We start from the raw sequence: 17,929 nt of genomic DNA, 5'->3' as shown, positions 1-17,929 counted from the left end.
AAATTGTTAGATCTTCTTGTTGGAGACAAACTTTGAGTATGATATTCTGTCCTTCCTCATCTCTTATTACAGTCTTTGGCTTAAAATCTAATTGATCTGATATATGGATTACCACCCCAGCTTTCTTTTGATGTCCATTAGCATGGTAAATTTTTTTCCACCCCCTCACTTTCAATCTGGAGGTGTCTCTGGTCTAAAATGAATTTCTTGTAGACCGCATATTGATGGGTTTTGTTTTTTGATCCATTCTGATATCCTGTGTCTTTTGATTGGGGTATTTAGCCAATTTATATTCAGGGTAACTATTGAGAGATATGAATTTAGTGCCAGCGTATTGCCTGTAAGCGGTCTGTTTTCTGTATATTGTCTCTCTTCCATTCTTTTCTACTACTTTTAGGCTTTCTCTTTGCTTAGAGGACCCCTTTCAATATTTCCTGTAGGGCTGGTTTGATGCTTACAAATTCCTTCATTTTTTTTTTTGTCCTGGAACAATTTCTTTTCTATTTTCAGTGGTAGCCTAGCTGGATGTAGTATTCTTGGCAGCATGTTGTTCTCATTTTGTGTTCTGAATATATCATGCCAGTTCTTTCTGGCTGGCCAGGTCTCTGTGGATAAGTCTGCTGCCAATCTAATATATCTAGTATTGTATGTTACAGACTTCTTGTCCCAGGCTGCTTTCAGGATTTTTCTCTCTGTCACTGAGACTTGTAAGTTTTACTATTTGTGACGGGGTGTGGACCCATTTTTATTGATTTTGAAGGGGTTCGCTGTGCCTCCTGGATTTTGATGGTTGTTCCCTTTGCCATATTAGGGAACTTCTCTACAATAATTCTCTCCAATATACCTTCTGCCGCCCTCTCTCTTTCTTCTTCTTATGGAATCCCAGTTATTCTAATATTGTTTCATATTATGGTATCACTTATCTCTCGAATTCTCCCCTCATGGTCTAGTAGTTGTTTGTTTCTCTTTTGCTGAGCTTCTTTATTATCCATCATTTGGTCTTCTATTTCACTAATTCTCCTTTCTGCCTCATTTATCCTAACAGTGAAAGCCTTCATTTTTTAAATTTATTTTTTATATTTTTATTTTTTTCAGCGTAACAGTATTCATTGTTTTTGCACAACACCCAGTGCTCCATGCAATACGTGCCCTCCCTATTACCCACCACCTGGTTCCCCCAACATCCCACTCCCTGCCCCTTCAAAACCCTCAGGTTCTTTTTCAGAGTCCATAGTCTCTTATGGTTCACCTCCCCTTCCAATTTCCACAACTTCCTTCTCCTCTCCATCTCCCCATGTCCTCCATGTCATTTGTTATGCTCCACAAATAAATGAAACCATATGATACTTGATTCTCTCTGCTTGACTTATTTCACTCAGCATAATCTCTTCCAGTCCCGTCCATGTTGCTACAAAATTGAGTATTCATCCTTTCTGATGGAAGCATAATACTCCATCGTGTATATGGACCACATCTTCCTTATCCATTCATCCGTTGAAGGGCATCTTGGTTCTTTCCACAGTTTGGCAACCGTGGCCATTGCTGCTATAAACGTTGGGGTACAGGTGGCCCTTCTTTTCACTACATCTGTATCTCTGGGGTAAATACCCAGTAGTGCAATTGCAGGGTTATAAGGAAGCTCTATTTTTAATTTCTTGAGGAATCTCCACACTGTTCTCCAAAGTGGCTGCACCAACTTGCATTCCCACCAACAGTGTAAGAGGGTTCCCCTTTCTCCACATCCTCTCCAACTCATGTTGTTTCCTGTCTTGCTAATTTTGGCCATTCTAACTGGTGTAAGGTGGTATCTCAATGTGGTTTTAATTTGAATCTCCCTGATGAGAGCCTCCATTTTTGATTGTACCACATTAATAGCTTTTTTAATTGGGGAGATTTTTAAAAATTTCTTATTTTTTATAAACATATAATGTATTTTTATCCCCAGGGGTACAGGTCTGTGAATCACCAGGTTTATACACTTCACAGCACTCACCATAGCACATACCCTCCCCAATGTCCATAACCTCCCTCCCCCTCTCAACCCCACCTCTCCCCAGCAACCCCCAGTTTGTTTTGTGCGATTAAGAGTCACTTATGGTTTGTCTCCCTCCCAATCTCATCTTGTTTCATTTATTCTTCTCCTATCCCCCTACCCCCCCCATGTTGCATCTCCATATCCTCATATCAGGGAGATTATATGATAGTTGTCTTTCTCCGATTGACTTATTTCACTAAGCATGATACCCTCTAGTTCCATCCATGTCATTGCAAATGGCAAGATTTCATTTCTTTTGATGGCTGCATAGTATTCCATTGTGTATATATACCACATCTTCTTTATCCATTCATCTGTTGATGGACATTGAGGTTCTTTCCATAGTTTGGCTATTGTGGACATTGCTGCTATAAACATTCGGGTGCACGTGCCCCTTCGGATCACTATGTTTGTATCTTTAGGGTAAATACCCAGTAGTGCAATTGCTGGGTCATAGGGTAGTTCTATTTTCAACATTTTGAGGAACCTCCATGCTGTTTTCCAGAGTGATTGCACCAGCTTGCATTCCCACCAACAGTGTAGGAGGGTTCCCCTTTCTCTGCATCCTCGCCAGCATCTGTCATTTCCTGACTTGTTAATTTTAGCCATTCTGACTGGTGTGAGGTGATATCTCATTGTGGTTTTGATTTGTATTTCCCTGATGCCGAGTGATGTGGAGCACTTTTTATTTTTTTTTATTTTATTTATTTTTTTTTAAGATTTTATTTATTTATTTGACAGAGAGAGAGATCACAAGTAGGCAGAGAGGCAGGCAGAGAGAGAGGAGGAAGCAGTCTCCCTGCAGAGCAGAGAGCCCGATGCGGGGCTCGATCCCAGGACCCTGAGATCATGACCTGAGCCGAAGGCAGCGGTTTAATCCACTGAGCTACCCAGGCGCCCCTGGAGCACTTTTTAATGTGTCTGTTGGCCATCTGGATGTCTTCTTTGCAGAAATACTTGTTCATATCCTCTGCCCATTTCTTGATTGGATTGTTTGTTCTTTGGGTGTTGAGTTTACTAAGTTCCTTATAGATTTTGGATACTAGCCCTTTATCTGATATGTCGTTTGCAAATATCTTCTCCCATTCTGTCAGTTGTCTTTTGGTTTTGTTAACTGTTTCCTTTGCTTGCAAAAGCTTTTGATCTTGATGAAATCCCAATAGTTCATTTTTGCCCTTGCTTCCCTTGCCTTTGCCATTAATAGCTTTTTTGATTTCAGTTTGGTTAGATTTTAGTTCCTTTATTTTTCCAGAAAGGGCTTTTATTTCTCCAGACAGGTTTCTCTATCTCTTCCATGCCTTTTTGGGCCCAGCTAGCACCTTGAGAATCATGATTTTGAATTCTAGATGACATATTACCAATGTCCTTGTTGATTAGTTCCCTAGCCTTTGGTACTGCCTCTTGTTCTTTTTTTGTGTTGAGTTTTTCTGCCTTGTCATTTTATCCAGATAGGAATATATGAACGGGAGAATAAAATACTAAAAGGGTGGCAAAGAGCCCAGAAAAATGTATGCTAACCTAATTAGAAGAGACTCCAAATCGGGGGGAGAAGTGAGGGAGGAAAAAGAAGTTTAAACAAATTTAGAAAAATTAAAAAATATATTAGACTTGTGAATAGAACAGAGCCACCCACTTGATTTTGGGTGTATTTCAGTGTCTTAGTAGAAACTACCTCCCAAAATTTTAAAGAAAGAAAAAAAAATATATACAAAAATAAGGGTAAACACCATGAAGGGATGGAATTTGAATGTGAAGATGAAAATTTAAGAAAAAAAATTCTGAAAAACGAATTGATAATTTGGTTGGAAAAAGAAAAAGAAAGTGGAGAAAATTTACTCAGGCTGGAGAATAGAATAAAGCCCTGTGCTAGATTTAGGGTATATTTTGTTCTATTTGAAGAAATTGTATCCTGAAATTTTTTAGAAGAAAAAACCCTATATGTATATGAAAAATAAAGGTAGATACAATGAAGAATAAAATATGTCTATAATAATGAAGGTTTAAAATGATTTTTTAAGAAAGGTATTGTTAACATAAACTAGTTAAAAAAACTTAAAAGAGGAAAGAGGAAAAATTTAAAAAATTAGAATAAAAAATTAAAAAAATTTATTTAACTTTGCAAGACTAAAGAATCATGGGGCGAAAGCCATGACTTCCATGCTTTGCTTTCTCCTCTTCTGGAATTCCTCTGTTCTCCTTGATCAGTGAGCTTGGTCTTGGCTGTATATTTTTGCTGATCTTCTCGGGGAGGGCCTGTTGTAGTGATTCTCAAATGTCTTTGCCCAAGGTGAAATTGCCCCACCCTTGCCAGGGGCCAGGATAAGAAATCTGCTTGGGTTCCTTCTCGGGAGCTTTTGTTCCCTGGATGCTTTCCGTTGAGCTCTGGAGGATGGGAATAAAAATGGCGGCCTCCCAATCTCCGGCCCAGAGGAGCTGAGAGCTCAGGGCTCCACTCCTCAGTGAACACTTGGAGAAAAGTGCTCAATCACTCCCATCTCCCTGTTCTCTGGCCGTGCTCCAAGCTCACCCGGCCTGTGACTGAATGTTTCTGTTTCTGGCACACAGCCCCATTTGGAGTCTCCAAAATCAGCAGATTCCTGCCACTCTGCTTTTCCTGCGGATGAAGGTGAGTCTTCCTGGATCTGGCACTTGTGGGTTCTCTGCTCAAAGAGCAGTAGCCTGACTGTGCCATGGATCACAGTTTAAGGTAACCCCGAGCTGAGAGATTACGCCTTGGCTCCGTTCTGTAGTTTGCTTCCCTGCTCTGATACCTGCGAGCTCTGCTACACTCAGACACCCCCGATCCTCCTGTGACCCTGCGGGACCTGAGACCACACTGTCCCCGCAAGGGCTCCACCCACGCTTAGCCTCTGGAGTGATGTCCCTCAGTGGAGCAGACGTCTGAAATTTCGAATTTTGTGCTCTGTTGCTCCACCACTTGCTGGGAGCCAGCCCCTTCTCCCGCAGTCTATCTTCCTGGCACTTTGGCTTCATTTCTCTGCACGTTCTACCTTTCAGATAGTGGTCAATTTTCTGTTTCTAGAATTGCTGCTCTTCTTCTCTTCGATCTCCTTTTGGGTTTGTAGGTGTTCAGAATGGTTTGATAGCTATCTAGCTGAAGTCCTGCGACCTAATGTCATCTCAGTCTGCTACTCCTCTGCCATCTTAACTCTTCTCTACCATTACTTTAAATAGGAGGAAATGCCATAAAACCCCAAGCCCCTAAATTGACACCAAGTTTGTTAAAACACCACAAGTTTCCATTAAAATGGACTCAAGAAGTTTAATAATTCATGTTACTCATAATGCAACCTAATTGAGCAATTTCTTCTAATATAATTATAGCTATTTACCTGTTCTCCTTAAACTCTTTGCAGTTATTATATTTTCAATGTGTAAAACTCTGTTACCACCCCCCCCAAACATCAGTATGATACTGAAAGTTTATGTCCTTCAACCTTTAATGCAGCACACACAGCTACAACTATGGAAATAAAATAAATCAGTTGAAAGAATACATTTTAGGGGTGTGTCAGTGACCTTCAACTGAAGTCTACCATGATCACAAATGTAGATTAATAAGTTGGACTCATTATTATTTGTTGTAGGGAGAGAAAATACAAACCATGGGGAACCATGGGTCTCTCACTGAGAGGATAGTAGAAAGAATCTATTTTGGGATTTGAGCTTTGGTTAGGTGATTAGGGAGGGCCTAAGGAAATGAGGTTTCCTTCTAGATTGGATGCTGTCAGAAATCAGGGATGATTCTATAACTAGGTTCCTCAGTGAAATCTTATCTACAGAGAGGGTGGACAGAGGATAAAACTATATTTGGTAAAGAAGTAGCGATTATTAATTTTAGCCAAGGAGAGTGGTGGTTGGTAGTTTGCTGGGGGCACAGTGACCTTGACTTTGTGCTTAAGACAAAATTATGAAGTGGCTTTATTTAATCTCACATTCTCATGTTCTCAAAGTAACATTTTTCGGAGTTGATATGAGAAATTGTTAATGTCCAATAGGAGAATAACATGACTTAGCTGTGACCATCAAACCAGCTTTTGGATTTCAGGAGATGGCTTTTTTCTTTCTCAGGCACCACACTTCAGGTCGACATTGCTATAAACTAGCAAAACAGGAGTATTCTGAGAAGAGGCCTTAATGCAATGTGTGCCAACCCTATAAGTGGGAAGATTAGCATGCAGTGTTTTTCCCCTCATGGGCTCAGCTACTTTCAACGTGTCAAATCCCTATTTATACATTCAAAGGAATTTCTTATAAGTTGAAGTAGAGGTATTAAACTCCTAGCAAAGTTGAGTTCTAATGTGAATGGCTCCACTCTGGGTAGAGGAAAGAGCAAAATACAGAGGAAAAATGTTATCAGGGTCAAAATAGATAGAGAGAGCAAAATGTTCAGTGTCTCTGGGAATGCCCCCAAGTCCTATATGTTTATGCAGGTTCAGGGCTTGGTTCTGCTACTCCTCTCTTGGCACTGGCTCTGAACCCAGGCAAGCCTTATGAAGGCTGCAGACTTCCACCTGAAGCTGTTTGTTTCAGGACAGGCTTTCATGCCACTTTTACTGTCATTGAAGTTGGCAAGGTTTTTGATCCCATGTTGCTCCTGTTGCCATTGCCTTACTGGACTGGGCATTGTCACTTGTTATAATGGAATTGATTGGTCTAGGGCAGAACACTGCCACTCACATCACTTCTCTGGCCTCTTACTGTGGTCCAACCCAGACCACCACTGAATAAAAGTGCTCTAGCAAAAACTGGTCTGGAATGAAAACACCTGAGCTCTTTAGAAACATGAACTTTTCTTCAGGACACCAGAAGAGCTGACATGTGATTGGTTGCTGGGTTTGCCAATGCACAGATCCAATCCTGTTCCTTTCTGACTACCTGTCTTGGGGCAAGGGCTGGCTCACCAGTGCCATCTCTTTCTACTCTCATAGTGATTTGATCTCTGAAATTTTGTTGCTCTTTCTGCTACTGAACTTTGACCAAAGTCACCTCTGTCTATTCTGACAAATGTCATTAACTTAAGGTATTTATCCAAAATATATTTATTATTTATTCATGTATGCCTTTATTCACTTTTTCTTCACTTGTTTGGACGTTAGAATAAACTCCTGGGGGAATGAATTGTAGCCTTGACCACTTTTCTCATAGAATGCCCTTTAAGCTGAACATCACTAGGACTTTCATTCTCTGTCTCTTTTTTTTTGTCAAGATTATATCTTTTTTTTCCTTTTCCTTATTTATTTTTTATTTTTTTATAAACATATAATGTATTTTTATCCCCAGGGGTACAGGTCTGTGAATCACCAGGTTTACACACTTCATAGCACTCATCATACCACATACCCTCCCCAATGTCCATAACCCCACCCCCCTCTCCAACCCCCTCTCCCCAGCAACACCCAGCTTGTTTTGTGAGATTAAGAGTCACTTATGGTTTGTCTCCCTCCCAATCCCATCTTGTTTCCTTTATTCTCCTACTCCCCCTAACCCCCCATGTTGCATCTTCACTTCCTCATATCAGGAAGATCATGATAGTTGTCTTTCTCTGATTGACTTATTTCACTAAGCATGATACCCTCTAGTTCCATCCACGTCATCGCAAATGGCAAGATTTCATTTCTTTTGATGGCTGCATAGTATTCCATTGTGTATATATACCACATCTTCTTTATCCATTCATCTGTTGATGGACATCTAGGTTTTTTCCATAGTTTGGCTATTGTGGACATTGCTGCTATAAACATTCGGGTGCACGTGCCCCTTCGGATCACTATGTTTGTATCTTTAGGGTAAATACCCAGTAGTGCAAAAGCTGGGTCATAGGGTAGTTCTATTTTCAACATTTTGAGGAACCTCCATGCTGTTTTCCAGAGTGGTTGCACCAGCTTGTATTCCCACCAACAGTGTAGGAGGGTTCCCTTTCCTCCACATCCTCACCAGCATCTGTCATTTCCTGACTTGTTAATTTTAGCCATTCTGACTGGTGTGAGGTGATATCTCATTGTGTTTTTTTATAAGATTTATTTATTTGACAGATAGAGATCACAAGTAGGCAGAGAGGCAGGCAGGGAGAGAAAGAAGGAACCAGGCTCCAGCTAAGCAGAGAGCCTGATGCAGGGCTCGATCCCAGGACCCTAGGATCATGACCTGAGCCGAAGGCAGAGGCTTTAACCCGCTGAGCCATCCAGGTGCCCCTCATTGTGGTTTTGATTTGTGTTTCCCTGATGCCGAGTGATGTGGAGCACTTTTTCATGTGTCTGTTGGCCATCTGGATGTCTTCTTTGCAGAAATACTTGTTCATGTCCTCTGCCCATTTCTTGACTGGATTATTTGTTCTTTGGGTGTTGAGTTTGCTAAGTTGTTTATAGATTTTGGACACTAGCCCTTTGCCTGATATGTTGTTTGCAAATTTCTTCTCCCATTCTGTCAGTTGTCTTTTGGTTTTGTTTACTGTTTCCTTTGCTGTGCAAAAGCTTTTGATCTTGATGAAATCCCAATAGTTCAATTTTGTCCTTGCTTCCCTTGCCTTTGGCAATGTTCCTAGGAAGACATTGCTGCGGCAGAGGTCGAAGAGGTTCTCTGTTCTCCTCAAGGATTTTGATGGATTCCTTTCTCACATTGAGGTCCTTCATCCATTTTGAGTCTATTTTTGTGTTTTGTGTAAGGAAATGGTCCAATTTCATTTTTCTGCATGTGGCTGTCCAATTTTCCCAACACAATTTATTGAAGAGGCTGTCGTTTTTCCATTGGACATTCTTTCCTGCTTTGTCGAAGATTAGTTGACCATGGAGTTGACAATCTATTTCTGGGCTCTCTATTCTATTCCATTGATCTATGTGTCTGTTTTTGTGCCATTACCATGCTGTTTTGATGATGACAGCTTTGTAATAGAGATGAAGTCCAGAATTGTGATGCCACCAACTTTGGCTTTCTTTTTCAATATTCCTTTGGCTATTCGAGGTCTTTTCTGGTTCCATATAAATTTTAGGATTATTTGTTCCATTTCTTTGAGAAAAAAGGATGGGATTTTGATAGGGATTGCATTAAATGTGTAGATAGCTTTAGGTAGCATAGACATTTTCACAATATTTGTTCTTTCAATCCAGGAGCATGGAACATTTTTCCATTTCTTTGTGTCTTCCTCAATTTCTTTCATGAGTACTTTATAGTTTTCTGAGTATAGATTCTTTGCCTCTTTGGTTAAGTTTATTCCTAGGTATCTTATAGTTTTGGGTGCAATTGTAAATGGGATTGACTCCTTAATTTCTCTTTCTTCTGTCTTGTTGTTGGTGTACAGAAATGCAACTGATTTCTGTGCATTGATTTTATATCCTGACACTTTACTGAATTCCTGTACAAGTTCTAGCAGATTTGGAGTGGAGTCTTTTGGGTTTTCCACATATAGTTTCTTATCATCTGTGAAGAGTAATAGTTTGACTTCTTCTTTGCCGATTTGGATGCCTTTAATTTCCTTTTGTTGTCTGATTGCTGAGACTAGAACTTCTAGTACTATGTTCAATAGCAGTGGTGATAATGGACATCCCTGCTGTGTTCCTGACCTTAGGGGAAAAGATTTCGGTTTTTCTCCATTGAGAATGATATTTGCAGTGGGTTTTTCATAGATGGCTTTGATAATATTGAGGTATGTGCCCTCTATCCCTACACTTTGAAGAGTTTTAATCAGGAAGGGATGCTGTTCTTTGTCAAATGCTTTTTCAGCATCTATTGAGAGTATCATATGGTTCTTGTTCTTTCTTTTATTGATGTATTGTATCACATTGATTGATTTGCAGATGTTGAACCAATATTGCAGCCCTGGAATAAATCCCATTTGGTCGTGGTGAATAATCCTTTTAACGTACTATTGAATCCTATTGGCTAGTATTTTGGTGAGAATTTTTGCATCTGTGTTCATCAAGGTTATTGGTCTGTAGTTCTCTTTTTAGATGGGATCCTTGTCTGGTTTGGGATCAAGGTGATGCTGGCCTCATAAAATGAGTTTGGAAGTTTTCCTTCCATTTCTATTTTTTGGAACAGCTTCAGGAGAATAGGAATTAGTTCTTCTGTAAATGTTTTGTAGAATTCCCCTGGGAAGTCATCTGGCCCTGGGCTTTTGTTTGTTTGGAGATTTTTGATGACTGTTTCAATCTCCTTACTGGTTATGGATCTGTTCAGGTTTTTTATTTCTTCCTGGTTCAGTTGTGGTAGATTGTATGTCTCTAGGAATGCATCCATTTCTTCCAGATTGTCAAATTTGTTGGCGTAGAGTTGCTCATAGTATGTTCTTATAATTGTCTGTATTTCTTTGGTGTTAGTTGTGATCTCTCCTCTTTCATTCATGATTTTATTTATTTGTGTCCTTTTTCTTTTCTTTTGGATAAGTCTGGCCAGGGGGTTATTAATCTTATTAATTCTTTCAAGAACCAGCTCCTAGTTTCATTGATTTTTTTCTATTTTTTTTTTTTTTTTGGTTTCTATTTCATTGATTTCTGCTCTGATCTTTATGATTTCTCTTCTCCTGTGGGTTTAGTGTTTCTTTCTTGTTCTTTCTCCAGCTCCTTTAGGTGTAGGGTTAGGTTGTGTACTTGAGACCTTTCTTGTTTCTTGAGAAAGGCTTGTACCACTATATATTTTCCTGTCAGGACTGCCTTTGCTGTGTCTCACAGATTTTGAACCGTTGTGTTTTCATTATCATTTGTTTCCATGAATTTTTTCAATTCTTCTTTAATTTCCTGGTGGACCCATTCATTCTTTAGAAGGATGCTCTTTAGTCTCCATGTATTTGGTTTTTTTCCAAATTTCCTCTTGTGATTGAGTTCTAGCTTCAGAGAATTGTGGTCTGAAAATATGCAGGGAATGATGCCAATCTTTTGATAACTGGTTGAGACCTGATTTAAGACCCAGGATGTGATCTATTCTGGAGAATGTTCCATGTGCTAGAATGTGTCCACATTCTAGAGAAGAATGTGTATTATGTTGTTTTGAGATGGAATGTTCTGAATATATCTGTGATGTCCATCTGGTCCAGTGTGTCATTTAAGGCCTTCATTTCCTTGTTGAACTTTTGCTTGCATGATCTGTCCATTTCAGTAAGGGGAGTGTTAAAGTCCCCTACTATTATTGTATTATTATTGATGTGTTTCTTTGATTTTGTTATTAATTGGTTTATATAGTTGGCTGCTCCCACGTTAGGGGCATAGATATTTAAAATTGTTAGATCTTCTTGTTGGACAGATCCTTTGATTATGATATAGTGTCCTTCCTCTTATCTTATTAGTCTTTGGCTTCAAATCTAATTGATCTGATATAAGGATTGCCCCCAGCTTTCTTCTAATGTCCATTAGCATGGTAACTTGTTTTCCACTCCCTCACTTTAAATCTGGAGGTGCCTTCAGGCGAAATTGAGTTTCTTGTAGGCAAGATATAGATGGGTTTTTTTAAAATCCATTCTGATACCCTGTGTCTTTTGATTGTGGCATTTAGCCCATTAACATTCAGGGTAACTATTGAGAGATATGAATTTAGTGCTATTGTATTGCCTGTAAGGTGACTGTTACTGTATATTGTCTCAGTTCCTCTCTGATCTCCTACTTTTAGGGTCTTTCTTTGCTTAGAGGACCCCTTTCTATATTTCCTGTAGAGCTGGTTTGGTGTTTGCAAATTCTTTCAGTTTTTGTTTGTCCTGGAAGCTTTTTATCTCTCCTTCTATTTTCAATGATTGCCTAGCTGGATATAGTACTCTTGGCTGCATGTTTTCTCATTTAGTGCTCTGAATATATCATGCCAGCTCTTTTTTTTTCCCCATTTTATTTATTTTTTTCAGCATAACAGTATTCATTGTTTTTGCACAACACCCAGTGCTCCATGCAAAACGTGCCCTCCCTACTACCCACCACCAGTTCCCCCAACCTCCCACCCCTGACCCTTCAAAACCCTCAGGTTGTTTTTCAGAGTTCATAGTCTCTTATGGTTCGCCTCACCTCCCCAATGTCCATAGCCCCCTCCCCCTCTCCCAATCCCACCTCCCCCCAGCAACCCCCAGTTTGTTTTGTGAGATTAAGAGTCATTTATGGTTTGTCTCCCTCCCAATCCCATCTTGTTTCATTTATTCTTCTCCTATCCCCCTAACTCCCCATGTTGCTTCTCCATGTCCTCATATCAGGGAGATTATATGATAGTTGTCTTTCTCCGATTGACTTATTTCACTAAGCATGATACGCTCTAGTTCCCATCCATGTCGTCGCAAATGGCAAGATTTCATTTCTTTTGATGGCTGCATAGTATTCCATTGTGTATATATACCACATCTTCTTTATCCATTCATCTGTTGATGGACATCTAGGTTCTTTCCATAGTTTGGCTATTGTAGACATTGCTGCTATAAAGATTTGGGTGCATGTGCCCCTTCGGATCACTACGTCTGTATCTTTAGGGTAAATACCCAGTAGTGCAATTGCTGGGTCATAGGGTAGTTCTATTTTCAACATTTTGAGGAACCTCCATGCTGTTTTCCAGAGTGGTTGCACCAGCTTGCATTCCCACCAACAGTGGAGGAGGGTTCCCCTTTCTCCGCATCCTCGCCAGCATCCATGCCAGCTCTTTCTGGCCTGCCAGGTCTCTGTGGATAAGTCTGTTGCCAGTCTCATATTTTTTACCATTGTATGTTACAGACTTCTTTTCCCGGGCTGCTTTCAGGATTTTCTCTTTGTCACTAAGACTTGTAAATTTTACTATTAGGTAACGGGGTTTTCACCTATTTTTGTTGATTTTGTGGGGGGTTCTCTGTGCCTCCTGGATTTTGATGCTTTTTCCCTTTGCCATATTAGGGAAATTCTCTCCAATAATTCTCTCTGATATACCTTCTGCTCCTCTCTCTCTCTCTTCTTCTTCTGGAATCCCAATTATTCTAATGTTGTTTCGTCTTATGGTGTCACGTATCTCCCAAATTCTCCCCCCATTTTCCAGTAGTTGTTTGTTTCTCTTTTGGTCAGCTTCTGTATTCTCTGTCATTTGGTCTTCTATATCACTAATTCTTTCTTCTGCCTCATTTATCCTAGCTGTGAGAGCCTCTATTTTTGATTGTACCTCATTAATAGCTTTTTTGATTTCAACTTTAGATTTTAGTTCTTTTATTTCTCCAGAAGGGGCTTTTATCTCTCCAGAGAGGGTTTCTCTAATATCTTCCATGCCTTTTTCGAGCCTGGCTAGAACCTTGACAATCGTCATTCTGAACTCTAGATCTGACATATTACCAATGTCTGTATTGATGAGGTCCCTAGCCTACGGTACTGCCTCTTGTTCCTTTTTTTTTTTTTGTGGTGAATTTTTCCACCTTGTCATTTTGTCCAGATAAGGGTATATGAAGGAGCAAGTAAAATACTAAAAGGTGGCACAGACCCCAGGAAAATGCGCTTTAACCACATCAGAAAAGACCCCAAATCGTGGGTTGGAGAAAGAGGATAAAAAGAGGTTCAGAAAAAAAAGAAGAAATTAAAAAAAGAAACCAAATAAAGAAAAAATATAAAGAAGAAAAAAATGATTTATATATTAGATAAATTAGTTAAAAACTTTAGATAAACTAGTTAAAAAACGTTGAAGAGAAAAGGGTAAAAGTTAAAAAAATTTTTTAGCAGAACAAGAGAAAAAAATTGAAAAAAAATTAAATTAGATAAACTAGTTAAAAAACGTTGAGAAAGAAAAGGGTAAAAGTTAAAAAAATTTTTAGCAGAACAAGAGAAAAAAATTGAAAAAAATTAAATTAACTGCAAGACTAAAGAATCATGGGGAGAAAGCCATGAGTTCCTTGCTTTGCTTCCTCCTCCTCTGGAATTCTGCTGCTCTCCTTGGTATTGAACCTGCTCTCCTTGGTAGGTGAAGTTGGTTCTGGCTGGATTTCTTGTTGATCTTCTGGGGGAGGGGCCTGTTGTAGTGACTCTCAAGTGTCTTTGCCCGAGGCGGAATTGCACCGCCCTTACCAGGGGCCGAGCTAAGTAATCCGCTCGGGTTCGCTTTCGGGAGCTTTTGTTCCCTGAATTCTTTCCGTAGAGTTCTGGAGGATGGGAATGAAAATGGCAGCCTCCCAGTCTCCGACCTGGAGGAGCCGAGAGCTCGTGGCCCCACTCCACAGTGCGCCCTCAGAGAATAGCACCCAATTACTCCTGTCTCCTGGCCTCCAGCCGCGCTCAGAGCTCACCCAGCCTGTGACCGGTTCAAGGTAACCCCGAGCTGAGAGCTCACTCCTCAGCTCTGTCTTGTATTTGGCTTCCCCGTTCTAATACCTGCAAACTCTGCGACACTCAGACACCCCCAATCCTTCTGTGACCCTGCGGGACCTGGGGCCATGCTGACCCTGCGTGGGCTTTACCCTGGTTTAGCCTCTGGAGGGATTTCCCTCAGTGGAGCAGACTTTTAAATGTCCTGATTTAGAGCTCCATTGCTCCGCCGCTTGCCGGGAGCCGGCCCCTCCCCCTCCCCCCCCCCCCCACAGTCTATCTTCCTGTCGCTTTGGATTCACTTCTCTGCCAGTCCTACCTTTCAGAATGTGGTTGATTTTCTGTTTCTAGAATTGCTGTTCTTCTCTTCAATCTTCCGTTGGATTTGTAGGTGTTTGCAATGTTTAGATAAGCTTTGTAGCTGATCTCCTGCTCCCTGATATAGTCTCAGCCTGCTACTTCTCTGCCATCTTGACTCCTCCCTCTCTGTCTCTTTTGATCTATATTTCTCTGTCATTATCTTTGTTTCTCTCATTGACTGTCTTTCTTTCATCTTGTTAAAGTCCTCACCTGCTTTTATTAGCTCAAACTAATTTAAATTAGCTCAAACTAATTTAAATAGCACTCTCCTCAGGCATTGTAAGGATACCAGCCAGCAGGAATCCAGGCAGTTACACTTTCCATCTTTCTTCAGGACTACCTGAAGTCTCTCATTGTCCTTGTCATTCCCTCTCAGTATCTCTGCTTCTCTATGTGTCTTAGCCTCATTGGATGGCCTACTGATTTTATTTCTTGAAACTCCATGCTGTTCAGTGTATTTCTGCTTTTGTTGTTGCTTTGCCTTGCCATGATCCTCCATAGATCCTTCTCTTCTTCAGGGCATTTTTGATAAGTGATGAGTGTCATTTCTAACTACAGTCTTCAGATTTTTAAGTGGGAGAATCGTATTGGTATAGATCATCTTCTGCATCAGGTTGCATTGTAGGTAAGTGGTTTAACTGACTTGGCTGCACTTGGGCCAGGGGTATACCCTGTGGCTAAGAGCAAGGTCACGTGATATTAAACTTGGCAGCATGAACAACAGAGGTTGCAGGCTGGCTGTGATTGGTATCCCCTTATAGTCTGGTTCTTGCCCATTGGTATATTAACCTTCCTCCTGTACGCTGTACCAAATTTGTCTCTGCCTAAACAGTCTACCAGTTATGCCTCAACCACAAACACCTGCTTCCCCACTTGCAGGAGAAAGACAACCCAATTTTATCTAGAAGTAATGAGAAAAGATCACGTTAAATGTTGTTTATCAGACCCACTGTTCATAATCTTCAAATCTTCAATTCCTGGGCCTACCTATGGTTGTTTATTCAGAGTATATATTGCATCCTGCAGCTGCTTGGGTGTGGTGAATTATATATTGATATCAGTAGGCATACATTGTTGCACAAAAGTGCATTACTTGGTCAGCAAATCTGACAACTGGAGAATCTGCATCTGGGTAAGATTACCCCTGATATGCGCTATGAGCAGCAGCAGTTCACTTCCAGGAGATACTGGCACTCTGGGCAAAGCCAGCTTTGAGGGTTTGGTTCTCAAATTTGAGCTTGGATTGGAATTACTTGGAGGGTTTATTAAAACACAGAGCACTGAGCTCCACCCCAGAGTTTCTGCTTCAGTGGGAATTTGCATTCTAACAGGTTCCCTGGTGATGTTGATGCTGAAGGTCCAGGAACCACACATTAAATAAAAACCCCTATTCTAGGGTGAGTAAATCAGGCCTTTAGTTGTCAAGCAGAAGTGGGGTTTGTTGGTAGTTTCAATCCAGGAGAATTTCTCTAGGATATCTGTCAGTTGTGTTATTGAGAACCCCTCAATTTTGTTTTGGCTCTTTAAGTTTTTTTTTTTTTTTTAGCTTTTTATTTTAATACCAGTCAGTTAACATACAGTGTTATATTAGTTTCAAGTGTACAATATAGTGATCCAACTATTTCACACATCACCTGCTGCTTATTACAAGTGCCCTCCTTAATCTCCATCACCTATTTCACCCATCGCCCTCCACCCCCAGTCCCAAAGGTTACCAAAGGTAACCATCAGTGTGTTCTCTATACTTAAGAGTCTCTTTCTTTGTTTGCCTCTCTCTGTCTCTCCTGCCTCCATATTCATTTGTTTTATTTCTTAAATTCTAGATATGAGTGAAATCATATGGTATTTGTCTTTCTCTGACTGACTTATTTCACTTAGCATTATACACTCTAGTTCCATCCATGTCATTACAAATGGCAAGATTTCATTCTTTTTTATGGTTGAATAATATGCCATTGTGTATATACACACACCACATATTCTTTTTTTTTTTTCATTTGAGAGTAGTCCTTTATTAACTGGCCCGATTACAAAAATAATCATGGTAGATACCTTAGTTCATTCTTCGAATAAGCTTATTGATCTGGTCTTCCCGGTTGCCAGCATCTCCACCTTCCACAAAATGGGTGGTCTTTTTCTTCATTCCCCTTCGTGGAGAAGATAATTTGAAGGGCCATAAAAAGTTGTTTGCCTCTTTGAAACGTTTTCCAACAGTATAGATCTCATGAATCAGATTCTCCATGCAGATGATGCCATATTTACCAAGAGATCGGGCAATCAGCGTGTTATCTGTCAGGGCAATTCGCTTCTTGTTGATTTTGCCATAACCACGCTTGTAGATCAATTCATTCACTGACTTCAGATTAGGGTACCCCCATGCTATATATGGTTCCACAATCCTTAACATGTTAACTGAAGCCTTGTTGAGCTTAACAAAGGTGCCATTGAAGATTTGACCAAGGCGAAGAAGCTGCAACACCTTTTGAACCTTTGGGCTCACACCATTGATACCTCTGATCCTGATGACAAATGCCAACTTGGGTTCTGCAGGTACATAGAAGTTGCCAGCTTTTCTTGCCATCCTCGCCATCCAAATCTCAGTTCTGTACATCTGTCTATATTCCTTGTGGTAATGCTTAGCTTTTTCATAGATAAGCTTCCTCCTTGCCTTTCGAAGCATCTTTTGAGCAAACTTCTTCCTCAGATGCTTGATCTTCAGCTCTGCGAAATTCCTTCGCTTCTTTTTAAGGGTTTCTAGCTCGGCAGGAACCTTCTTTTTCTTCTCTTCTGCACCCTCCATGGTTCCAGCCGGAAAAAGAGCCACACTACATATTCTTTATCCATTCATCAATCAGTGGACATTTAGGCTGCTTCCATATCTTGGCTATTTCAAATAAAGCTATAAAAATAAGGGTGCATGTAACCCTTTGAATTAGTGTTTTTGTATTCTTTGGGTAAATAGTACTGCTATTGCTGGACTACAGGGTAGTTCTATTTTTAACTTTTTGAGGAAGCTCCTTACTGTTTTCCAGAGTGGCTGCACCAGTTTGCATTCCCATCAATAGTGCATGAAGGTTTCCCCTTTCTCCACATCCTTGCTGAAACCTGTTATTTCTTGTGTTTTTTAGTTTTTTATTTTAGCCCTTCTGACAGGTGTTTGATGATATCCCATTGTAGTTTCAATTTGCATTTCCTTGATTGTAGGTGATGATGAACATCTTTTCATGTGTCTGTTGGCCATCTGGATGTCTTCTTTGGAGAAATATCTGTTCATGTCTTCTGCCAATTTTTTAATTGGATT

The 17,929-nt window shown here is 40.2% G+C and overlaps 1 protein-coding gene across 1 annotated transcript; it reads right to left on the bottom strand.

Moving 5' to 3' along the window:
* Nucleotides 1–16,610: 16,610 nt before the first annotated feature.
* Nucleotides 16,611–17,455, bottom strand: LOC123935139 (60S ribosomal protein L7-like). The gene has a single exon (XM_045995623.1). It carries the CDS (start codon nt 17,426–17,428, stop codon nt 16,682–16,684), a length of 747 nt encoding a protein of 248 aa, XP_045851579.1. The 5' UTR covers nt 17,429–17,455; the 3' UTR covers nt 16,611–16,681.
* Nucleotides 17,456–17,929: the final 474 nt, after the last annotated feature.

Source organism: Meles meles, chromosome X, assembly GCF_922984935.1.
Source record: "Meles meles chromosome X, mMelMel3.1 paternal haplotype, whole genome shotgun sequence".
NCBI lineage: Eukaryota > Metazoa > Chordata > Mammalia > Carnivora > Mustelidae > Meles > Meles meles.
The sequence above is the reverse complement of the archived record's forward strand: the minus strand, read 5'-3'. Positions and strand labels throughout refer to the sequence as shown.